The 26833-nt window shown below is 44.9% G+C and overlaps 1 protein-coding gene across 2 annotated transcripts in view; it reads right to left on the bottom strand.

The window, feature by feature from the left end:
• LOC123771595 (DBH-like monooxygenase protein 1) overlaps positions 1–26833 on the bottom strand; it is a 92597-nt gene that overhangs the window by 50059 nt on the left and 15705 nt on the right. For both annotated transcript variants that reach the window (XM_069313648.1, XM_069313647.1), the window contains exons 2-10: positions 25389–25623; positions 25143–25250; positions 14673–14822; positions 10350–10544; positions 6925–7011; positions 2612–2807; positions 1731–1835; positions 1083–1246; positions 720–837 (exon numbers count right to left, since the gene is read on the bottom strand). In XM_069313648.1, coding sequence (XP_069169749.1) covers positions 720–837; positions 1083–1246; positions 1731–1835; positions 2612–2807; positions 6925–7011; positions 10350–10544; positions 14673–14822; positions 25143–25250; positions 25389–25622 — 1357 coding nt within the window. In that variant the 5' untranslated portion in view covers position 25623. The remainder of the gene's footprint in view (positions 1–719; positions 838–1082; positions 1247–1730; positions 1836–2611; positions 2808–6924; positions 7012–10349; positions 10545–14672; positions 14823–25142; positions 25251–25388; positions 25624–26833) is intronic.

Raw genomic sequence — 26833 nt, 5'->3', positions numbered from 1 at the left:
AACCACTTGCACATTATATGGTGTTGCCGAGATGCTTGAAAATTCTGTGGTGTCAGAAAGCTGCCTGACCTGATTTGTTTCATGATCCTGGTCAATAGACACAGTTAATATTTCCTTTGGGGGGGCAGCTGAATGTTATAGCCGAGAATAAAAAGTTTCATTTTGGGCCTCTGGATGGTATGAAACCCACAGATGCTTTAGTAAGTATTTGTAATACAGTAGTTCCCCTAAAACATATGATTACCATTCTTATACAAGAATTACAATTCTATATACAATTTATGAAACGTAATGTAACCAGTGTAAAATTTGTAAATAAAAAATTGGCATTAAATATACAACTGTCAGTGAAACTAATAGAAGCACTTGGAATAATGATTATTTTATTCTGATGAAAATATAAATGCAGTACAGTATGTCTAAAGAAAAATGTTTTGCAATTTGTCTATAAAAAAAATGTTGATTTACTGCTTGAAAATTACACTTTCCAAAATGGTGAATTCTTGTGTTAATACAGAACATGATGAATTAAATAATATTCTTTTATCATCAGAGTTACAATATGCAGCATTTTGCATCATTAAGTGACATTTCCACTAAAATATGGAGAGCATGAACGTGGCAGGAACATGAGGACCTACTTAGTGTATAGAGAGTTAAATACTATACTGTAATAATATTACCGATATTCATGTCAACAAAACGTAAATGTGACTTGCCCTTAATGACAGTCGGCAGCTCACGTCCACTTCGTATTTGCTGTATCGAGATGGATGAACCAAGAAGATGTGCATGAAGAAATCCTTGGAATACTTTTATTCCAGAATGTGGTAATGTCTGGAATACATTAACACTCAGATTTATTACAAGAGCAATATAAATAGTGTCATCTTTAGAATCATAGTATTTGTTCACCAAAACTATATTAATATATATATGTACGTACTTTTCTTTAGATTAACCAAGAATTTTTGGTCATAAAACTCTAGTACTGTATTACAATAATACAATACTGTACTTGAAGCGTGCCTTTACTAATAAACGTAATAATAAATAGGCGACTAAGTGTACACTGCACATACCCTTTCTGTACATGCTGCAGTACAGTGGGCAACAGTGTTCCAACTCTGCCCAGGTGGAATAATGTGTGTTGGTGATACTGTATGTCCCAGGGTTAAGATTCCAGCATCATACTGACGTAATTTCTGAGTATACATAATGCGCACCCCAGAACTGTCCACAATACCTGAAAAATTACAGGAGAAAATTTATCCCAAATTGACAGCTAGTTAAACATTAGGACGCGTTTGTAGCATTTTGGTTTGTGGTATTGTGGTTTGTGGCTGCATGGAAATACAAAATCTTTAAAAAAGCAATCATATTGATAAGGCCCAATGTCAATCATATTGATAAGGCAATGCCAAGCCGCATACTATACCACCAAAGACTTGTGAAAGTCATATTTCTACTGAAATCACAGGGAGTCTGGAGGCATGCTACTAAAGCCAGTCCAAGTAGAGTATGCGGCTTGGCATTGCTTTGGTCATAGGTTCGCTCACACCTCACTGCCGTAGTGGATTTTCTCATTAATATACATCACAGTAATACGATTTTTGTGTGAATCACACATTTGTTAGCATTAAAATCTAAGGCACTGTGCAGAAATTGACAAATTTGGATGGCATGTGCTATGGAATATTTAATCAGTAATACAGTATTAGACAACTTACCTGTCCTAAGGTTAGGGTTATCATAGTGGATTTCTAGCATGAAGTATGTAGCACCTCCGTGTTCCTCTCCCAAGGGAACACCCACATGTTCTGGGTACATTTCCCCTACAAGATAATAAAATTATATATTGTATGCAGAAAATAAGTTACAGTAACATGGCTAAACCAAATAATCAAATCCACAAATATGAAATGAATGTGACATTTCAGTCCATCCTGGACTCTTATCAAGTTATGGCTCGACAAGGGCCCAGAAAGGACCAAAATGTCAACACTTTCATTTCACATGTGTAAGATGGGTTTTAATACGCACTATAGTTGCCGTAAGATTATGAGACTGCAGAAGGTACATCACAATGTGAGGCAGCTCTTAGTTAATACCAGCAAACTTATCTATAAATCTCAAACCCTACTTTCTGATCAGTATTTTCCCAAACGTTTCTAAAATCTAAACTTGTCCAACTGTAAAAACTGTTTCGTGTTGACGTTTTTAATACCCTGCTAAATCTCTCTCTATTCATTTGCATATCATTAATCATACTCATGACAAATAATCATACAACAACTTCAGATAAAAGGGACATTGAAATAATTTTAGGTATTTTTAAAGCAAATCATAAAATATATTCTATTACTGAATATGGTCAGACAGGAAGTTTGCTTATTCCCTTGGCTCTTTACAACAACAACAAAAAAAAAAATGGAAAAGACAAAGGAATCCTTAAAGAATTAGAAACAGACACCCTAATGGTAACAGCGATCAAGGTACAGTGTACAGTACAACTTGAAGATACCATATTCTATAACAAACCCACACTAGATATAGTACACTGTACTAGTACTGTACAGAATTATAATTACTGTAAAAAGAAATATTTTACCCTCTGATCCAATAGCCCAAGCAATAATTGGAGTGTTGCAGGCTGACCACGAGAGCGGCATGTTTCGATCATAACATTGAGCTCCCTTAGCTTGCACAAACTTTTCCAAGTGTTTATCAGAGTTGGGAAGATAGCATTCGTACAGCAGCATATGGTGCACGTGTTGTAGGTTCTCCTCTTCTATCAGTGGGACATACTGATGAAAAAAAAAAAGATGGGGCATAAGTGCAGGAAAATTATTTATTTAATAGGAGTAACAACTTGCAAATACAAAAAACAGTAGAAAATGATAAAGTTTCAACTTGTATTAAAGTAATAAATTGCTAATCAAATACAGTAATATTCATGAAGGCACTTATGAAAGCGCTCTAGAAAGAGATCAAGCTTCATTATTTAGATACTGACATTGGTAATGTACCCAGAGGGTCACTAATACATATAATTATCAATGTAGATCAGTGAACTAAGTAACTGTCCTCAACACAATCAATTATTGTAAATTTATGTTTTGTCATAACTAAAGAGCACAGAGTAAAACTTGCAAAGGAGTTTTGGTGGACACTGAGGTCTTCCAAAATTTGGTTGGTGAGTAAAATGGTGCAATTTCATAATACTGTACAGTGGAACCTTGATTCAACAAACCTCGATTCAGCAAACTGAAAGTTGGAACACGCACTTTCCATGCCGGATTTATTCACCCGATTAGATGAATAAGAAGCCTGGGATGTTTGGATTTGCTTAGGATATTGGGACTGAGTTTACACATCGAGGCAACATTACAAGAACGAGTTGGGGCCTTGTAAAAGCTACCAAGCACATTTAAAAACAAATTCTAGTATATGTTAAATGTTTTAAAACATTACTGTTTCCAGCATATCTTTCTGCATTTTTATTCTACAATTCAAACCACTGTCTTATCCCTCTATAGGCTGCAATTTAGCGTTTTCAAAGTTCTCTTGTGTTAACATAAGAACATAAGAACATAAGAACAAAGGTAACTGCAGAAGGCCTATTGGCCCATACGAGGCAGCTCCTATTCTATAACCACCCAATCCCACTCATATACTTGTCCAACCCGTGCTTGAAACAATCGAGGGACCCCACCTCCACAATGTTACGCGGCAATTGGTTCCACAAATCAACAACCCTGTTACTGAACCAGTATTTACCCAAGTCTTTCCTAAATCTAAACTTATCCAATTTATATCCATTGTTTCGTGTTCTGTCCTGTGTTGATACTTTTAATACCCTATTAATATCCCCCCGGTTATGTCCATTCATCCACTTGTAAACCTCTATCATGTCACCCCTAACTCTTCGCCTTTCCAGTGAATGCAACTTAAGCTTTGTTAATCTTTCTTCATATGAAAGATTTCTAATTTGGGGAATTAACTTAGTCATCCTACGCTGGACACGTTCAAGTGAATTTATATCCATTCTATAATATGGCGACCAAAACTGAACTGCATAATCTAAATGGGGCCTAACTAGAGCAAGATATAGCTTGAGAACCACACCAGGTGTCTTGTTACTAACGCTGCGATTAATAAATCCAAGTGTCCGATTTGCCTTATTACGAACATTTATGCATTGATCCTTTTGTTTTAAATTCTTACTAATCATAACTCCCAGATCCCTTTCGCAATCCGACTTCGCAATCACAACACCATCTAGCTCGTATCTTGTAACTCTATCATCATTACCTAACCTCAGAACTTTACATTTATCAGCATTAAACTGCATCTGCCAATCCTTTGACCATTTCAAAACCCTATCTAGATCAACTTGAAGTGATAGTGAGTCCTCCTCCGAATTAATTTCCCTACCGATTTTCGTATCATCGGCAAATTTGCAAATGTTGCTACTCAAACCTGAATCTAAATCATTTATATATATTATAAACAACAGAGGTCCCAGGACAGAGCCTTGAGGCACTCCACTTACAACATTTTCCCACTCTGACTTGATTCCATTTATACTAACTCTCTGTTTCCTTTGGTATAGCCATGCCCTAATCCAGCTTAATATAGCACCCCCAATACCATGAGACTCTATCTTTTTAATCAGTCTTTCATGTGGCACTGTATCAAAAGCTTTGCTAAAGTCAAGGTATACAACATCGCAATCCTTACCACTATCAACTGCCTCAACAATGCTAGAATAAAAAGATAACAAATTTGTTAAACATGAACGGCCATTTATAAAACCATGTTGCGACTCAATTATTAATTTATGTTTTTCAAGATGAAGACGAATTTTATTTGCTATTATAGATTCGAGTAACTTTCCCACAATAGACGTTAGGCTAATTGGTCGATAGTTAGACGCAAGTGATCTATCTCCTTTCTTAAAAACTGGTATCACATTAGCAACTTTCCAAAACTCTGGCACTCTGCCTGACTCTATTGATTTATTAAATATGGTTGACAGTGGGTCACAAAGCTCCTCTTTGCATTCTTTAAGCACCCTGGCAAACACTTCATCCGGCCCTGGGGATTTGTTTGGTTTGAGTTTTACTATTTGTTTAAGAACATCCTCCCTGGTAACTGCTAAACTCGTCAACCTGTCCTCGTCCCCACCCACATAGACTTGTTCGGCTGAAGGCATATTGTAAGTTCCTCTTTAGTAAATACAGATACAAAATATTTATTAAAAATACTACTCATCTCTTCATCACTATCTGTTATTTGACCTGTCTCAGTTTTTAATGGACCTATCCTTTCCCTAGTCTTAGTACGATATAACTGAAAAAACCCTTTAGGATTTGTCTTTGCTTGCCCTGCTATGCAAACTTCATAGTTTCTTTTTGCTTTCCTTATCTCTTTTTTAACATTTCTAACCAGTTGTACGAATTCCTGTTCTAAAGTGACCTCCCCATTTTTAATCCTTTTGTACCAAGCTCTCTTTTTACCTATAAGGTTCTTCAAATTCTTTGTTATCCACTTTGGGTCATTAGTATTCGATCTATTCAATTTGTATGGTATACTACGTTCCTGTGCTTTGTTTAGAATATTCTTAAATAAGTTATATATTGAATCCACATCGAAATCCCCATTTAAGTCACCTATCGCTGGGTTCATGTCTCGCTCCAAGACCGGCCCACACCCCATACCCAAGACTTTCCAATCAATTTGACCCAAAAAAATTCTTAGGCTATTAAAATCAGCTTTTCGAAAATCTGGCACTTTAACAGAATTTTCTCCTACTGGTCTATTCCATTCTATGCTAAATCTGATTTCTTTGTGATCACTGCTCCCTAGCTCACTCCCTATTTCGATGTCATTAATTTGCGTTTCCCTGTTAGTTAACACTAAATCTAAAATATTATTTTCCCGTGTTGGTTCCTTAATGTGTTGCGTAAGAAAGCAATCGTAAATTAATTCTAGAAAATCTTCTGCTTCACTATTCCCTGTTTTGTTCAACCAGTTTATTCCGCTAAAATTAAAGTCACCCATGACATAAATACTGTTAGATCTAGATGCTCTAGATATTTCATCCCATAGATGCTTTGCTTCCATTCTGTCTAAATTTGGTGGCCTATATATTACTCCTATTATAATATTATTAGCTTTTTCGTTTAATTCAATCCAAATAGTTTCTGTGTGTGGCTCTGTTTTGATTCCCTCTTTGAGACTACATTTCAAATTGTCCCTAACATATATGGCTACTCCACCTCCTCGTCTAATATATCTATCTGTGTGAAATAGTTTAAATCCATATATTTGATATTCAGCTAATAGTTCTCTATTTTCTACATTCATCCACGTTTCGGTAAGTGCAATAATATCTATTTTTTCTGTGCAGACAAGAGCATTTAATTCGTTAATTTTATTTCTTAGACTTCTACTGTTAGTGTAATATACCCTAAGTGAATTGTTATTTTTTGTTCACTTTATAAAAATGAGTGTAAGTCAGTTTCTCTGATAAATGCTTATTCAATAAACTTGGCTATCATGGATACCGAGCAATGATGGAATATTAAGACATACATATAATGACCCACAGAGACATTAGAAATAATTTTTAAATGTCAGTGTAGTTAACAAATGTAATGCACTAGGCAGTGATGTGGTTGAGGCAGACTCTATATAGTTTCAAATGTAGATATAATAGAAGCCAATAGGTTTAGGAACCTATACACCAATTGACTGACACTTGAGAGGTGGGACCAAGAGCCAAAGCTCAACCCCAGCAAGCACAGCTAGGTGAATACAGTACTGTAAAACATATACAAGTAGATAGTTCAACTGAAGAGAGCACATACATTGAGTGCTGTTTCCAGGTAAGAATATGATACTTTTGAGTGTACTCACGCCTGTAACATGCATCTTGCGAGTGAGATGAGGGATCTTGTAGAGCTTGCACCAGTACAAAGTGTGAAGACCATCTGGCAATTTAACCTGTAACAACAAAATACAGTACATGAAAAATACACGTTTTCAAGTCTTGAAACACGTCTGCTTATTACTGCGGTTGATGTGGATTTTATTATGTGTACTTGCCATTTATGAGAGGACTTTAAAGCATTATGGAAATTTAGAGGTTGTTTGTTTTCTTGATTGTATTAAGAAATGCTTGAGGACGTAAGAAATATAACCATACATGGCAAATGCTAAATAAAGAATATGGAATCATCATTTGCAGCATTCCTCACTAATGGGATTAGCAACGCATTTACCAACTTAATGTAGAAGAAACATATGGTATAGGAAAGAGATTAAAGTTATTCCTAAGACACGCATCCATTAACATTACTTTCCACTGTATGAAGTGCCTCCCAGCTGCTTTTAACAGTAAATACAAAACATATCCCTAGCACTGCCTTCTAATGAGATTGTCGTGGTCTTCGTGTAAAGTGGGGAAGGCCTTAATCTTTGAGATGCGATTTTTTCCGTTTGTGTATGTTCACAAGAGAGAATATTGGGCTGTAGTGTTCTTCCTCCGTGGAATTACACAGAGACCTAGATATGTCCTATAGCCAAATTAGTGTGTAACAAAGATAAAAGTTGAATTAGGTCTAGGTATCTCCAACTCTGCTGTCAAAACCATATTGTTCCAAACACTCAGGTCTGATAGGAGAGAAATTACCGACTTCCAACGACCTGAAAGCACTAGTATAAAAAGCTATGATTTGGTCAGATCTGAAACCTACATCTATGGGCAGCACAAAACGTCCACTAGACTGTGCGACACAGTGGTTGCAAGCATCAGGTTGGGTTACCGTTACCTGTGGCAGGTGGCTACAGGTGACGGATCTCCCAATCCTGAGCACTCCAGGTGCAAACTCTGTGAGCAGGAACTGGGGCATGATCTCCCACACTACATCACCGAATACCAAGTTATTAGACCATTCAGACCCATTGGCATGAGGTACCTGAAGCTTTGTAATTACTTTATTCACTCTCGTGTTCTTGAAGATATCCTCATATTGTACCCAAAATTTGCCAGTGCAGGCTACTGAACATATCACCCTGTATGACTAACCATCCTGCGAAATGGGGACTTTTAGTACCACTGCTACCTTATTCACTCTTGTGTTCATGATATCCGACAAGGTACTTTAGTCCGACAGTTTCTTGGCGTTGGGAAACCTTAGGATAACGGGTAGGTTTATGATTTGACCACACCCAGATTGCGTGAGTACACGTGCGTTTGCATGTAATATTGGCATCACCATCAGCCGTGTCTAAGCATATCAAGTTCCGTGCCAGCACGTGGCGATGTATATTAAAACCTGTATGTCGTGTTCATTTTGAACTCATGTTCGACTTTCAGTCTGATAAAAAAAAATCCCTGGTTTCTAATATCAACAATTTGCTTATCACTTGTGTAAAGGAGGAAATGTAGATGTTTATCTCTCAGAATGTTTAGTAATATGTTTATTGTTTGTGATGTGTTTATATGTATGTATTAACACGATGTACTGAACGGGGTGAGAATAGCTTGAGCGACCTCATCCCTTTGTGTGTATTTTACCTCAATAAACTTATTTCAATTTCGCTTAGCGGGGCATCCGGTCAGTCAACAAGGCCTCGATGGAGGTTAAATTTATGTAGGAAGGTCCGAAGCATAAAGGAGCAACATTACTTATAAAACCCCAGATTGGCTGCTAGAGGAACACTCGATAAATACAGCGGTTCTGCATGTTTTGTATTGCTATGCGGTGTGTATAGGTGTCAGTGATGTATGTGGCACATATATGTACACTAATCATAAATTAATAATAATAATGTGAAGGATGCATCATCACTTGCTGTTATCGCCGGTAATTTTAATTACCTAAGTGTAGTTACAGGATGAGAGCTACGCTCGTGGTCACCCGTCTTCCCAGCACTCTTTGTCATATAACGCTTTGAAACTACAGCATTTGTACTAATAATGATGCAGTTCATTATTAATCACGATCATTAATATCATTAGTAGCAGCAGTAATTACCACCGTTGTTAGTGCGGTTGCAGTAATTGTTACCAGTGAGACTTAAGGGTGCACCGGTTTACAGTTACTGGAAATCAATGAGAGTTGAACGGCCCAGCCCGACGATAAAGCTTTTATAGAGGTCGTTCAACTCCAAGACCAAAGATCGAAGTATCGAGTGCATTGGTTCTATACGTAGCCAAGGGTCAAAAGATACAGGGAACGGAGTATTTGTTGCGGCTGAAAATGGATCAGCTAGACGAGTCCCCCCCGCGATCGGCACTGATGCTTTGTGACAACTGGAGTTTCCCAGTGATAGAAAATAAGAAGAGGTTATTACACCGACTACGGAATTGCCAGATTCTTGTAGGCCTATGTTCAAATAGGCCTCCTCAGGTTATCAGTGTAGTAAGAAGACCTACTTTATTTACCTAAATGATAACAGCAGCATAATGTATTTCAATTTTGTGCACAAACTATTTCGCTGCCCGAAACGCTTTGCGTAATAGTGGCTTTAGGCATTGTATGTACTAACTCTATCTATAAAGCCATCAAACTTTGTAAAATCTCTTTATGTATGTACCTTACCTAAATAAAAATTATTATTATTATTATTATTATTTTAAAAACGGTACACACATTTATGAATAATTTTTTGAATACGAATGTTTTTAATTTAATGATTATGGACAATGCAACAGTAGCGACAATAGAAGAAACTAAAATGTTTATTATGACAAAAGTGGACTACTCCAAGAAACAATTGGTCAGTTTAGTGCCATAAGTGCCAACTGAGTTGTGGCGGCTATGTGGGCCTGTGGGCCGCTCCAAGCAACAGCCTGTTGGACCAAACTCTCAAGTCAAGCCTGGTCCCAGGCCGGGCTTGGGTAACAGAACTCTCAGAATCCTCCTTCAGTTAAGATCCCTTATCAGAGGACAACAGAGTTACTATTGTTCTTGAGAGTAAGAACAAGTGGAGATTACATTCAGACAGAGATACAGTGCGCGCATGGAGGCTCCCATACAATGACTGTCTACACAAATCTCGCCTTATTTACCGACATTATGGTCACTTTCTCTTATTCAAAGCCTCACTGATTACAATTACTGGAACTTGAGTGTTGAAGTAAGGTTCTAAATAACAAAATATACAGATAATCTTACCGTTAATTAAAACAGATGTGGTAGGGTTGTACACACGCGCAGACACTCCATACTACACACACATATTAACAAACCTTCTACAAGATTCACTTTACGGGCTATTCCTGCCCGTGCCACCTTTTGGGGTGGCTTAATCTTTATCAATCACTCGAGACTCACCTGCGGGGAGCGGACGTCCCAGTAGTGAAGGTGGGCGATGTGTGGGAGTGGGGCGGCCAGGTGGGGGTCCCGCAGGTATAGGCTGCGGGTCCCCCGGTGGTCGTGCTTGGCCAAGCGTTCGCTGCTCGTCGGGTCGCGTTCGCTGCTCGTCGGGTCGCGGCCGTCGTACGCCCACACCACCCGCACCGTATCCCCCTGGAACATCACCACCATTACGGCATCAAAGAACCTCCTTTATGCAGGCGATGAGTCACAATAACGTGGAAAAAGTAATTTGATCAGACCACACACTAGCAGGTGAAGGGACGACGACGTTTCGGTCCGTCCTGGACCATTCTCAAGTCGATTGTGAATGGTCCATTCACAATCGACTTGAGAATGGTCCAGGACGGACCGAAACGTCGTCGTCCCTTCACCTTCTAGTGTGTGGTCTAGTCGAATCTCCTTTAGTTTTGATAATTATGTACAACTGGTTTACTCCCATCACAAGAGCTTTGAATACTATGTTTTTTGCGGGAAAAACATACAATTTCCGCCATGAAGGGTTATTAAATTGTACACAAATCATGATATTGAGCCATCGCTAATTTCCTCCAGAATGGCAATGGCAGCCATCTTGCAAAATGGCCGCCAAGCTATAGAGTTACATCGTTGTACAGATCAATTAAGCAGCAGGTAGACTATGGTGTTAATTGACCACTTTAAGGATTAAGACCATTATTCGTCCTGGATAATTGGTCTTAAGCTCGTGCTATATGCGGTTTCATATAGAAACCGCATATAGCAATATGCGGAAACATTCATGTCATACATAGGCTACAAAATTGTTTAAAATTTGAATCGAATGACTTTACTGTCGATGTTCAACCATATCTCAATGCCAGTACCAACAGCATGTTTTCCTCTCCATCTATCCATCCCCCCCCCTCCAACCCCATAGATGATGGAGGTAGCAATAAAATGTCTACAGAATATGTGCCAAACATATTTTCATCGCGTCATTGCCGTATGAAGGCTATTTATCATGCAAATTGTCGGAATATTTATTGGCCCCATTTTATTCACATCGGTCAACCATCGACCTATTTAACCTTCATGTGAATTTATGATGGAGGGTTAACTTAGCCTGTGGTAGTCTATGATGTGTTGGGGAGTCACGTCAACCTTCCCTCAGGATAATACACCAGATTCACGAAGCAGTTACGAAAGTGCTTACAAACGTGTACATTTTTCCCTTAATCTTTGACGGCTTTGGTTACATTTATTAAACAGTTTACAACCATGAAAACTTGCCAATCAACTGTTGTTATAGTTATAAACAGCCTCCTGGTGCTTCGGAGCCCATTAACTGTTTAATAATTGTAAACAAAGCCGCCAAAGATTGAGAAAAGATGTACAGGTTCGTAAGTGTTTGCGTAACTTCTTCGTGAATCTAGCCCCTGGTCAGCCTGACAAAGTGAAGATTCCGACGAGTCTATGTTTAAGATTTATGAACGCAAGAATTTCAGAGCCTCAGCCCATACTTGTTATGGGCTGAGGCTATCGACTAACCAGCTTTAGTAAGTCTTTTTAGAGGTCTGGGCCCCAGCCAGCACTTCCGTCGGGAAGGTCACGGGGTCTGGTACACTGGACAGGCCTCAGAGCTTACCTTCGCCATCACCGTTTGTCTTCCAGAAGTACCTGGGCATCCCAGAACAATCTAGTACTCTTCCAGAACAATCTAGTACCCTTCCAGAACAATCTAGTACCCTTCCAGAACAATCTAGTACCCTCCCAGAACCATAAATACCCTTTCCAGAGCCGCCAGGAGTAATTTGTAACGCTATATACCATTCCTAAAGTTTATTTGTGCTTTCCAGCGTCCTAGTCTTGGAGGATTACGTACCTGGGTGAGTTAGGATTTCCAGGCTTGGGAGGATTCCCCCTCCTTCCAAGCCTGCTGATGCTAACTCAGGCGGAAGGTAACCCTCCAAGTCAGGGCTAGCAGGTAAGTGGGTGTTGAAGGATGGGCAGGCGGATGGTAGGGTTCAGACCGTCAGGCGGTGATATTCGAACTTATGTCGAAGGATTATGGCGCGCCTGTCGGTTTGTTGCCATTGCCATGTGGTGGATAGTTGGGTGGTAAGCATCGTCATGTGGGGATGGGGGTAGTTGAGAGGTTAGCCTAGCCATGTAGAGGCTAGCCAGGGTGCTGTCAGGGGAAAACCATACTGGACATTTAAGACTGACAGGTAGACGGTCTTACAGCCACTGTCAGAACCAGTTAGTTACTCTCTTAACTGTCAATCAACCATCACTACCAGGCAGGTTATCACTCCAACTATACATATACCGTTCACTAACCATCCACTCGCGTACCAGTGAACCGTAATTTGTCTAAGTAGATCGATGAACAGGAAATGATAATTGCTTTTGCATGATGTATGGACGTAGTTTGAGGGAAGGAAGGTCGTTCGTGGGAGGGGAAAAAGTAATTGAGAGAAGAGAGAGGGTTGGTTGTTAGAGGAGGGGGGGGGGTGAGGAGGTAGTTCGTAGGAAGGGACTAATTTAAGGGCCAATTAGTCGATGGATTATTAAGAAGTACAGCGGGGCCTGGAGAGGGCCAAGAAACTACACTGGTTGCTGTTAAGCCTGGAAGGTGTGGCTCCATCTTAATGGCGTTCAAAGAAGAAGTTCCTGCAAGACAATTCCAGCCCCGAGAGTCGTACACGAACCCTTCTCCACCACATGTAATTCTTGGGTAATATTTGATTTAACTTCAACCTACACAAAGACATCTAGGTGAGTACAGAAACATCCACGAGATTAGAAACTCTCTCCAGCATTTGTTTACCTTCATCGATCTCCGTGACAGAGTCGGTACGAACTCTCCCAGAGGCCATTGACCCATCAACCTGAGTTCGCTGCCTGAAAGCTACAGAACCTTTCCTCGCCGTGCGCGCGATTGACGAAATTGACGAGTGGAATTTCTTTTGTGACTAGAGTAGCCATTAAGTTCTCGCAGGCCACAATCATAAATTTTATGCTCCCCTTTCTAATCCACTCCTCTCTCTCTCTCTCTCTCTCTCTCTCTTCCGTCCTCAGAATTCACCCGCCATAAATCTGTTGAGTTCTGCGTGTATCAATGTTTGACAGTTCGCGCGGACTGTTCATGTTTACTGCGAACCAAGTGCTCTGTGCCCGCCCACTTGAAGCACATTGTGCACTCCACTTTAAACAACCTGTAAGTGTTCCAGATTTAACTGTTCACTTTTTACCCTATTTCCCGTGTTGACATATTTCTCATAACTCACGAGCGCATATAATATAAAATTCTTATATTATTCACGAGTGATGCGTAGCAGAACACGAAAATAATGTCAGAACTGTAATATTTATAAAGAAGGAAGAGGAGATGGAAGAGGCAGAATACGAGTACGATAAGGCGGAAGAGGAGGTAGATGACAGAGGAACTGGAAGGTAAGCAAATAGAGATGGAAGAAAATGAGACAAATATAAAACCAATGAGGACTACAACATCCTATTCACACTTCTCCCAGACAGGGCGGGGCCCTGGAACACTTCTCCCAGACAGGGCGGGGCCCCGGAACACTTCTCCCAGACAGGGCGGGCCCTGGAACACTTCTCCCAGACAGGGCGGGCCCTGGAACACTTCTCCCAGACAGGGCGGGGCCCTGGAACACTTCTCCCAGACAGGGCGGGCCCCGGAACACTTCTCCCAGACAGGGCGGGCCCTGGAACACTTCTCCCAGACAGGGCGGGCCCTGGAACACTTCTCCCAGACAGGGCGGGGCCCTGGAACACTTCTCCCAGACAGGGCGGGCCATGGAACACTTCTCCCAGACAGGGCGGGGCCCTGGAACACTTCTCCCAGACAGGGCGGGCCCCGGAACACTTCTCCCAGACAGGGTGGGCCCTGGAACACTTCTCCCAGACAGGGTGGGCCCTGGAACACTTCTCCCAGACAGGGTGGGCCCTGGAACACTTCTCCCAGACAGGGCGGGCCCTGGAACACTTCTCCCAGACAGGGCGGGACCCTGGAACACTTCTCCCAGACAGGGCGGGCCCTGGAACACTTCTCCCAGACAGGGCGGGCCCCGGAACACTTCTCCCAGACAGGGCGGGCCCAGGAACACTTCTCCCAGACAGGGCGGGGCCCTGGAACACTTCTCCCAGACAGGGCGGGCCCCGGAACACTTCTCCCAGACAGGGCGGGGCCCTGGAACACTTCTCCCAGACAGGGCGGGCCCTGGAACACTTCTCCCAGACAGGGCGGGCCCTGGAACACTTCTCCCAGACAGGGCAGGGCCCCGGAACACTTACAGTCAGCTGGAAGTCGTGGTGAGGGTCACAAGTGACCCAGGGCCGGGTGAAGCGGACCACTGTGTGTGTGTCGTTTTCGTAGCCTCCGACGACCCTGTAGTCCTGGGAGTCGTCTACGGACGGCGTCAGGAGGGCGAAGGCGTACCGATCCTGCAACAAGGAAGGATAAGAATGATAATTACGATAAATCAGATTTATGTGATAAGAAAGTTGGTTTATCAATACATATAATCCGTGAATTCAAATATTGTAATTGGCACAAGTTGTTACGAATTAGGTAGGCCTATCCAATTCCGATTACTTGTACGATTTGAATGCATCAGAATATGGTATTCCTAGTTTCCGTCTGTCTGTCATTCACACATACACACACTTCGGCCTTGTGGGAGTGTAGTGGGTTGGAGGGAGGAGAACACCCAATGAACATCTCCCACGACCAGGAGATGGTGTACACTACACCACGCCCACACCACGCCCATGACTGACCCGCCCACGGTAATCAACAAAATCTTTTAATATAGTTACCAATTCAAAACCGCCATGACTGAAGACCGGCCCAGGAACCCCACAACTCTCTCCGGGTCAAGTGAGCCAGACCTTGTAATAAAATGATATATGCAGGAGTGGGGCGGAGTGGGACGATACGTTACGGGCTATTCATGCCCGTGCCACCTCTTGGGTGGCTTAATCTTCATCAATCAATCGGGGCGAGATGATTATGTGCCCCAGAGAGCACTCAGCCATGCTGCTCTGAGGCAGCATAATGAGGAAGACCCGCTCACAAGACGGAACTGTGAGTCACCGCAAGTCTTATAGACCCTTCACCAGCCTGGCCTCCCAAGACTTTTCCAACGTCAAGAAACTGCCATACTAAAGTGCCATTATCCTAACCTAGCAGAGGACCCAAAACAGAAAACGGGATAGTATGTCAATTTTGCCAGCCGCTACTATTTTCTAGTACGACAATTTTTGGCCTTAGGTAGAGTGTACGTCAAAATGCGACGCTGTGGTCGGAGGACAGGGGCCAGATTCACGAAGCAGTTACGCAAGTACTTACGAACGTGTCCATCTTTCCTCAATCTTTGACGGCTTTGGTTACATTTATTAAACAGTTTACAAGCATGAAAACTTGCCAATCAACTGTTGTTATTGGTATAAACAGCCTCCTGGTGCTTCGGAGCTCATTAACTGTTTAATATTTGTAACCAAAGCCGCCAAAGATTGAGAAAAGATGTACAGGTTCGTAAGTGCTTGTGTAGCTGCTCCGTGAATCTGACCCCAGAGTAGTTACGAGGAACTACTTAGCATGAACCACGGTTTGGGTGCACGTGTTCCACGCAACGAGCATAAAGACCAACTGGCCAGATGTAACTATTAGCCATTGAACGGTCTAACTAGGATCTACTAACCATTATCATGTGAACGAACGTAACTGTAGGCCCCAGAGTGAGCATAATAAAAGGATAAAATCATACAGTACATATAGCCCAGTAGCGAGCGTAATGTACACACAAGGGGCCCAATACCGAGCGTAATGTACACACAGGGGCCCAGTACCGAGCGTAATGTACACACAGGGGCCAGTACCGAGCGTAATGTACACACAGGGCCCAGTACCGAGCATAATGTACACACAGGGGCCCAGTACCGAGCGTAATGTACACACAGGGGCCCAGTACCGAGCGTAATGTACAGACAGGGGCCCAGTACCGAGCATAATGTACACACAGGGGGCCCAGTACCGAGCGTAATGTACAGACAGGGGCCCAGTACCGAGCGTAATGTACACACAGGGGCCCAGTACCGAGCGTAATGTACAGACAGGGGCCCAGTACCGAGCGTAATGTACACACAGGGGGCCCAGTACCGAGCATAATGAACACAGGGGCCCAGTACCGAGCGTAATGTACAGACAGGGGCCCAGTACCGAGCATAATGTACACACAGGGGGGCCCAGTATCGAGCATAATGTACACAGGGGCCCAGTACCGAGCGTAATGTACACACAGGGGCCCAGTACCGAGCGTAATGTACACACAGGGCCTAGTACCGAGCGTAATATACAGACAGGGGCCCAGTACCGAGCGTAGACCAGCTCACGCTAACAGCCTCATTACCTGGAAGATAAGAACACTAACATAACGTAATGACTGATGGACTAAGGTAATGACCCATCAAATATTAATTCCAACTTCCATTCTCCAGTTTCATGAAATTCCGCCGATTAATCTGGTAAGTAATTACAGCCTCGCTAGTGTGTAATATTAATCATTAGGAGTAATTGGCCGTCCATCGGGGATTAATTGCGAAGTTATAATTACTCTACTTAACGGACAAGCGGCCTAGAGGTGTGGAGTATGGGAAGGGGGGAGTAATAGGGGAGGGAGGAGGAATGTGTAGGGGGAACAGATGACTCCATTGCACCTTATCTTGAGGTTATCTTGAGATGATTTCGGGGCTTTAGTGTCCCCGCGGCCCGGTCCTCGACCAGGCCTCCACCCCCAGGAAGCAGCCCGTGACAGCTGACTAACACCCAGGTACCTATTTTACTGCAAGGTAACAGAGGCATAGGGTGAAAGAAACTCTGCCCATTGTTTCTCGCCGGCGCCTGGGATCGAACCCAGGACCACAGGATCGCCCCCCCCCCGCCCCCCCCCCACTGGCAGTGGGGGGGGGGGCGGGGGGGGGCACTCAAATATCTATATATATAACTAGCTGCGGTATCCAGGCACAATTAAATGTCTTATTCCACTTTTTTCTGTTCCGTTTCCTCTCTCTCCTCCTTTTCCAGTTCTGCCTCCTGGTCCTCAGATCACGTGAGAGGAGCGCCTCCGCCCTCCCTTCACAGACATAACGAGACCGCCAAATTAGTCTCGCTGCCGTGGGTGATGCCTCAGGTGTAAATCTCTGCGCTGGCTGGAGCACCTTAACCACTCATCAGCTTCCACATCGCGTCGTCACAGCCTCCACTCTGCTGGGACCACCACAGGCTGGCTGGGACCACCACAGGCTGGCTGGGACCACCACAGGCTGGCTGGGACCACCACAGGCTGGCTGGGACCACCACAGGCTGTCTGGGACCATCACAGGCTGGCTGGGACCACCACAGGCTGGCTGGGACCACCACAGGCTGGCTGGGACCACCACAGGCTGGCTGGGACCACCACAGGCTGGCTGGGACCATCACAGGCTGGCTGGGACCACACAGGCTGCCTGGGACCACCACAGGCTGGCTGGGACCACCACAAGCTGGCTGGGACCACCACAGGCTGGCTGGGACCACCACAGGCTGGCTGGGACCACCACAGGCTGGCTGGGACCACCACAGGCTGGCTGGGACCACCACAGGCTGGCTGGGACCACCACAGGCTGGCTGGGACCACCACAGGCTGGCTGGGACCACCACAGGCTGGCTGGGACCATCACAGGCTGCCTGAGACCACTTCACACAATCTAACCTCGGTTCATTTAACGTTATTCATTCAGTTGCAGAGACATCATTCATACTCTGTCAAGGTCAACAGTGACGTGGTTGTGAAGGATGGTGTGGGACCGAGGTTGCACAGGTGCCGAGATTGCACAGGTGCCGAGGTTGCACAGGTGGCGTGGCTGCACAGGTGGCGTGGTTGCACAGGTGGCGTGGTTGCACAGGTGGCGTGGTTGAGCAATGTGTGAATTCAGGGGCCACCATTCTATCTCCAGGGGCCACCATTCTATCTCCAGGAGGCCATCTCCTGAGACGACTGTCAAGACAGTCATCTCCCTGGTATCAGTGTAGTGATGCTAGCGTCGAGTCTGGTGTCTGTATCACCTGTCTTTGTTCACCCGCTCACACCAACGCCCTTAAGCCTTCCTGCGTCCCGTCACGGCGGTGACTTCGACTGGAGGCAGGGACCCGAGTGGAGGTGGGACGGGGAGGTAGGAGGAGGGTAGGAGGAGGGTAGGAGGAGGGTAGGAGGAGGGTAGGAGGGTTAGAGCATGAAGCGGAACATCAGACACGCGCCACCACGAGCGCTCAGTTGTCGTGTGTCCGGGAGCTGCTGCTGCCAGCTGCTCGACAGGACAGTCGTGACGATCGTTCACACTTGGTGTATCGCGCCAGCCGACTCATGGACGGCGGGCGTGTGCCACCGTAAGGGAGAATGCGTCACGCACGCCTTCCCAACACCCACCATGGGTCTCAAAGATCCGTGAAGCATCAACTGTACACTGCCAGCTGTTCCCACAAGCCTCCATGACGCCCCGCTGCCAGCCTCCAGCGACCGAACACGTTGGCATGACTATCCATCGCCAAATGGGGCATCCGAATACCATGTAGCTAGTTGCTGATACAATGTACTCCACTACAGAGTCTACGGTAGCAGAGTCTACGGTAGCAGAGTCTACGGTAGCAGAGTCTACGGTAGCAGAGTCTACGGTAGCAGAGTCTACGGTAGCAGAGTCTACGGTAGCAGAATGATCAGATACCCTGGCTTATGTCAAACAAAAACAAAGGAAAAACGTACCCTGCCGACCCTACACACACTCAACTGTGTCGCGAAAGTACCCAGATGCAAAGCTGGTCCTGCGGGCACTGTGGCCCTCGGCTGTGGCTGAACTCGTCCTCAAGTGTGTCTCCAGCTCCCCGAGGCTCTCTCACGTCTACCTTTCTCCCGCCCCGACGCCCAGCACCACCGGATACAAGTCAAATCGAACACAAGACTTCGCCAACAGATCTTAAAACCTACTTTACCTTATCAACCTAATCTAACCAGAACCTAATCTAACCCGAGCCTAACCTAAGCTAATTCACCCCTAACTTAACGATATATTCGGTTTTGACAAACATAACGAGTTCTGTCGTGTGTATAAATTGCCCACCACAGGCTAGCTAGACAGGACCGGTTTTCACCACTGGAGACAATCACCCAGGAACGGGTTCCATACAAATTAACAAGGTAAGGCTGATCAATTACAATATCAAGATGTACTTGTCAAGACAACAACAAACTGTGTTCATAGACCAACTTTTTTGAAATGGATCTCAAGGTTCACAACTTATTACTTGTTCAGTTCTCTCATTAAATCACGTCAGAGAAGTGAGCTGCTTCCTCCACCTCCCAGCCCTCAGGGAGAAGGTGGGGGAGGCGGTGAGGGAATATCACTAAAATCAATAATATTCTTTGCTACTTGATTAAATTTGTAATGACATGAGGGAAAGATGAGGAGTGAGGCAAGTGAAAGATGAACAAATTTCTCCATTCCTGAGCTTTACCTGGACCCTTTACTCTCACGACTAAGAACAAACAGCAGCTCCCCTGTGACTGTAATATCTCCATTGCTCACAATTATGTATGAGCGATAAGACCGACCATTAATGTATAATGATGTACTGTAAATATATAGCTCTTGAAATAGAACATTCTCTGTAACTAGCTGACATTATAAGGTGTGAAGGATAGATGAAATTGATAATGTAATAATCTCCGTTGAGGTCTGATAAAGACCTTTTGTGCCCTCTGTAATCCTTTTTGCGCTACCGCTCACAGGATGAGTATGGGGTGCACAATAAACTAGCAGCCTCCGCCGGCAACAAAAATAAATAAAAAAATCAGTCTCTCCTCACTTGCAGCTTTACCCCTCTGATTCTAGGCTCTCGGACGTAGGTTCGAATCCTCGTCACGGCCCTTGTGGATTTGTTCCTCTGATTCTACTTAATCTCTACACCTCCCTCCCCCCGCCCCCCCCATTCATATCCAACACCACCTTCCCACAGCACCCCCCTACACCTCCCTCCCCCCACGCCCCCCCAATCCATATCCAACACCACCTCCCCACAGCACCCCCCCTACACCTCCCTCCCCCCAGCCCCCCCCATATCCAACACCACCTCCCCACAGCACCCCCCTACACCCGCCGCCCCCCCATCCATATCCAACACCACCTCCCCACAGCACCCCCCTACACCTCCCTCCCCCAGCCCCCCCCATATCCAACACCACCTCCCCACAGCACCCCCCCTACACCTCCCTCCCCCAGCCCCCCCCCATATCCAACACCACCTCCCCACAGCACCCCCCTACACCTCCCTCCCCAACCACTTTGGCTGTGACAATCAACAGCGGAAGTGGTGGTTCCGTTTGCGTCCTCTCCAGCTCACATTCTCCCTCACTCCTAGTCTCTCCCTTCTCCCCTCCCTCCTCTTCCTTCCTCCTTCCATCCCTCCTCTTCTCTCCTTCCTCTCACCCTCCAATCTCTGCCTCCTCCTTCCTTTACTTCAAGATGCCTCAGTTCAACCATTAGCGGGTAGGGGGTTGTTTAACAAGATAATTATATGCAGAAAGCCTATTAAGAACACAAGAGGAAAAGTATATACAAGTGCAGTAGCCCTATTGGCTCCTTGTAAGGTAGGTTGTATATATATATCTCAACAAATACTGAAGCAATTAAACGGCTCCACATCTATCATGTTTCCTTGAAACGCGTTTCATCAATGTTCAACCCAATTTTGAAATAGTATTTGTCATATCCTTTTCTAAATCTAAAGTTAACATATTTATATCCGTTGTAAAACAAAAGATTCACAGCATAACTTTAGTAATTAACTCATTCTTTTTCAACATATCTAGAAGCAGTCCATTGCTGCTCATCAGGACTCATTGGGAAGGTATGGACGCGCCGCACCAGGTGGGATATTTTGGACTATGTGAAAGAAACAAAGATGGCGACCACAAGGAGCCCATGTTGAGTTGCAAACTGTTTCAAGTGTAGTACCTCAAGACCTTCTTTGGGACCACTACTGTTTTGTAACACAGGTTCGATCCCATTGAAAAGCCTCAATATCTTCTTACATAAAGAACATAATATTTCCGTTTTGGCAAGCATGAAAATTGTTCACAATTAGAGAGTATAGAAAAGCTTTGCTCTTGAGTACCCCACGAGTTTACTGGCGCCCAGAGAAAAGCTTTGCTCCTGAGTACCCCACGAGTTTACTGGCGCCCAGAGAAAAGCTTTGCTCCTGAGTACCCCACGAGTTTACTGGCGCCCAGAGAAAAGCACAAGACAACAATTTATGAGACAGGTTTACACGACCAGGGACAGGAATTATTAAGCATTAACCTAACTATATACGAAACCTGTATATCTTTCCTCAATCCTGGTGACTTGGTCTATATATTTATTGAACAGTTTATGACCTCCGGAGTACTATGAAGTTATTTATAACAATAGCGACCTTGTGTTATTAGATTCGAAGATCATAAACAGTTTACATATATAAACAATGCTGCCATAATTAAGGAAAGGTGTACAGGTTTCGTTAGTGGTTGTGTAAATGCTTGATGAATCCTGGTCCCAGGTGTTGCCGCCAACATATCCAATAATGAACCCCAGAGAACCCACAAGGGTTTATCTCCTGGGAAGTGTTCATAACTATGATCACGTAATGGCTGCACACATGCACGTGTTGGGCACGTCCTTCATACCCGTCCTCGGGCATGAGAGATGTGTGCCACACGCCAAGTGTGGGGCTCAGGGGGTGTCCGGAAGGGTTAGGGTGTGTTCCGGGAGGATCTGAGGATGCCGGGATATGTTGAGAGGTGTCCGGATGTGTTGACAGGTGTCCGGATGCGTTGAGAGGTGTCCGGATGTGTTGAGAGGTGTCCGGATGCGTTGAGAGATGTCCGGATGTGTTGACAGGTGTCCGGATGTGTTGAGAGGTGTCCGGATGTGTTGAGAGGTGTCCGGATGTGTTGAGAGGTGTCCGGATGTGTTGAGAGGTGTCCGGATGTGTTGAGAGGTGTCCGGATGTGTTGACAGGTGTCCGGATGTGTTGAGAGGTGTCCGGATGCGTTGAGAGGTGTCCGGATGTGTTGAGAGGTGTCCGGATGCGTTAAGAGGTGTCCGGATGCGTTGAGAGGTGTCCGGATGCGTTGAGAGGTGTCCGGATGCGTTGAGAGGTGTCCGGATGCGTTGAGAGGTGTCCGGATGTGTTGAGAGGTGTCCGGATGTATTGAGAGGTGTCCGGATGCGTTGAGAGGTGTCCGGATGCGTTAAGAGGTGTCCGGATGCGTTGAGAGGTGTCCGGATGCGTTGAGAGGTGTCCGGATGTGTTGAGAGGTGTCCGGATGCGTTAAGAGGTGTCCGGATGTATTGAGAGGTGTCTGAGAGGGTCAGAGTCACCTGACCCTAATATGAAATCATATGTTTCACGAACCTACTTTACGGGCTCACCATAGCCCGTGCTACTGAAACGTCTTGCTCTGAGTAGCTGAATCTAAAACAACAACAACGAACCTACTTGAGGCAGAGACATCTACCCTGGAAACACAAACCGTAAATGTCTCTATTTTCCGCTTGTTACAACTTGTAATAAAGTTGTTACATCTTGGCTTAACGTGTTTATGACGTATTAGAACGTTGTTACAACTTGCTATATTGGTTGTTATAACTGGTTAGGAGGTGTTAAAACTTGTTCGAACGTTGTACCAACGTCGTAGTTTCGGTGTGTGTTTGGCGGGTATACTGTAGGGTCCAATATTTCCGTCATGAGCAAGGCTACAGTGAACACCCACAAAAAAACCAAACACGAATAAACTGTACAGTTCCTGCTGGAGAACTCTTAGTGTACTGTATGTACTCTTGGTGTTGCTCTTCGCCACCTTGTGAAAACATTAGAACGAGGAAAAAAACATTGCACATTAAACAACAAAATATGCAAATTGCACATCCGACTAGCAATTAGGAAGTGAAGATAATATGTTAGAATACACCCGTCGGACACTAACGTGTACCCTCGTTCCACTCCCTTCCCCTTCCACACACACACACACACACACACACACACACTTACTCTTGCATGGATGGAACGCAAACAAAGCAACACAGGTAGAAACTGAGTACCCAAATGAGCCACAGAGATATTAGAAAGAACTTTTTTTAGTGTCAGAGTGGTTGACAAATGGAATGCATTATGCAGTGATGTGGTGGAGGCTGACTCCATACACAGTTTCAAATGTAGATATGATAGAGCCCAATAGGCTCAGGAATCTGTACACCAGTTGACTGACGGTTGAGAGACGGGACCAAAGAGCCAGAGCTCAACCCCCGCAAGTACAACTAGGTGAATACATACTCACAAAATCCCCCCTACCTCTTCAGAACTGTCAATCCGTCAGGACCAAACACAACCCCCTTACCAACCTTACATCCCCCTCCACCCCCGTCTACCGTCCCTTCTCCTACCCCCCCTCCAACCTCCTCCCCCCCATTAACCCCAACAGCCTCCATCGCCATATAACAAGGTGCAGAGGTCAACAGCCCTCAGAGACGGTCCGCCCTCGCTAGTTATTCACGGGACGAGTCAGACACTTTGGGTTTTATGAACGTTTTTCTTCTTTTTGTCCTCCTTCGTCATGTGTGACCGATGGTCGGGTTCCCGCCAAGCCCCAGTGGCGTGCGCCGCGTTCACGGCTCACTGAACAATCAGTGAACAAGATACACAATTTCTGGCTTTAATCTCGAATAATGACCCGGTAATTGCATAGAGATAAAATATACAAAAGTATTGTTGTTTTTACGTTGCAGTGGTAGCCATCTTGGGCATGGGGAGGGGATGAGGGTAAAGGGGTCATAACGATAACAGTAATAAATAACACTGATATATCTTGGCTGGAGGAACAATGGACACTACATTACTTGTAGAGACGAGGCCGCTGTATGCTCCTCTAAGGACACGAGGCCGCTGTATTGTCCTCTAAGGACACGAGGCTCTCACAACAAGCCAGCTACAAGGTTAAGATGTCCTCACAAGCATCTACCTATGACTAAGAAAGTATGGAAGTCTAAGTACAGGCGATGAGTCACAATAACGTGGCTAAAGTAGTTTGACCAGACCACATACTAGAAGGTGAAGGGACGACGATTGATTTGATTGTTGCCGCCGAAGGCGGCTAGTTTATTGTGCACCCCATACTCATCCTGTGAGCGGTAGCGCAAAAGCATTACAGAGGGCACAAAAGGTCTTTATCAGACCTCATCTTAGATTATTACATAAACAATTTCATCTATCCTTCACACCTTATAGTTACAATGTCAGCTAGTTACAGAGAAAGTGCTATTTCAAGAGCTCGTTTCGGTCCGTCCTGGACCATTCTCAAGTCGATAGTGAATCGACTTGAGAATGGTCCAGGACGGACCGAAACGTCGTCATCCCTTCACCTTCTAGTGTGTGGTCTGGTCAAATGGAAGTCTAATACAAATGAGAACCAAACCCTGCTGTATGACGGTTAATTGAACAGTATGATAATTATCTGGAAGCCCGCCAAAACAATTGCCCCATAAATGGCAACAACAGGAGAACTATCAACAATACAGGTAAATTATCCAGAGAACCACTGGAAACACCGGATTGGAACCATGCTACCTGCCACGAGCACCACCTGTCACAGGTGTCACACCACCTGTCACAGGTGTCACGACACCTGCACTTACCTGGAAGTGTAGTTGGCCGTGGTCGTCGACCCAGGCGATGACGACATCGGAACCCTTCATGCCACCAGTGGGAGAGAACCCCAGCCCCACGTACCCGTGCGTCGCCACCTGCAACACCACCATACTCGTCACATGTGACATGTCACACTCACATATCTGCCTCACCCGGACACACCACACACACCTCCACATACTCAGCCACGTATAATCACAATATAAACACAATATGTACCAATTTGACCTCACCTGCACTTCAATAACAATCTTGTCCTGCTGGGCCGTCCAGAAGAGGTGGTAGGCGCCGCGTTGGTCCATCACAGCTCGGTGGTGGAAGTCGAAGTGTGGTAGAGAGGTGTGGTGTGGCTGGCCTGCCACACCACCACACCCGCCCTGCAGCAGGCCCGCCAGGAGGCTCGACATGATCCACCACATCACGACCACACCATCTGCGCTACTGGACAACCTCCGCCGGTTCCGCATTCTGATGGGAGGAAAAATGAGCGTTTAATGTTTGCTTTTGCGTCGGAGCATGAAGAGTTGCCTGATCTATGGCTGGGGAGGGAGAGAGAGAGAGAGAGAGAGAGAGAGAGAGAGAGAGAGAGAGAGAGAGAGAGAGAGAGAGAGAGAGAGAGAGAGAGAGAGAGAGAGAGAGAGAGAGAGAGAGAGAGAGAGAGAGAAAGAGAGAGAGAGAGAGAGAGAGAGAGAGAGAGAGAGAGAGAGAGAGAGAGAGAGAGAGAGAGAGAGAGAGAGAGAGAGAGAGAGAGAGAGAGAGAGAGAAAGAGAGACAGAGAAAGAGAGAGAGAGAGAGAGAGAGAGAGAGAGAGAGAGAGAGAGAGAGAGAGAGAGAGAGAGAGAGAGAGAGAGAGAGAGAGAGAGTCAGACAGACTCTGACGATATAGTGTTGCCTGGTACAGTGGTACAGTGGTGATGGAGGGAGCTGTATCTATTATTCAGACTCGCAGGTCCCTGGTAATTACAGAGACCTTCCTCGACTCGTACCACGAAGTGTCGATAAAAAAATGATGTTAATCACAGTGATCAATTTACACACCGTGGCAAAGTTCCTTTTTATTATTTGGCGATCTTTTTCAAAATTCGTGAATGATTCGTGAGAGTTGTCCACGTCCTAAAGAATGATTCGTGAGAGCAGTCAAGCCTGGCCTCGGGCCGGGCTTGGGGAATAGAAGAACTCCCAGAACCCCATCAACCAGGTATCAACCAGGTAAGCAGCTGTAGTATTGTAATAATCCAATATTAGTTTCTCTTACACCGAACGTGAGAAGTTCCCTCACAAGCAAGAGGTGGACACTCACACCTCAGTTAATCACAAGATGACAGTAACTGCCTCATACACCGGGTCTTCAGGCCAGAAATCCCTCATCCCCCCCTCATTAAAAAATATATATACATATAGCAGTGCAGGAAGTAAGAGTTTCTATAGAGCCAGCCTTTCTTCCCGTATTGCACTTCCCAATTATACCAACAGCCAATCAGGGAAAATCGCATCAGCCCCTTCCAATTCACAACACCTTCCTCTGATCACTGGGACATGTTGAATACTGTTGCCCATTTCCTGCAGTCTATGTTAAGGTCCGCCATCATGTGCCCACTTTCCATGGTTCTTAAACTCATGGCCACCAAGCCTTTTAGAATGTCTATGTCCCCGAGTACGCAGGTAGCAGCAACTTATT

Source organism: Procambarus clarkii, chromosome 76 (assembly GCF_040958095.1).
Source record: "Procambarus clarkii isolate CNS0578487 chromosome 76, FALCON_Pclarkii_2.0, whole genome shotgun sequence".
Classification (NCBI taxonomy): Eukaryota; Metazoa; Arthropoda; class Malacostraca; order Decapoda; family Cambaridae; genus Procambarus; species Procambarus clarkii.
Note: the sequence above shows the minus strand (reverse complement) of the source record. Positions and strands in the feature narration are given on the sequence as shown.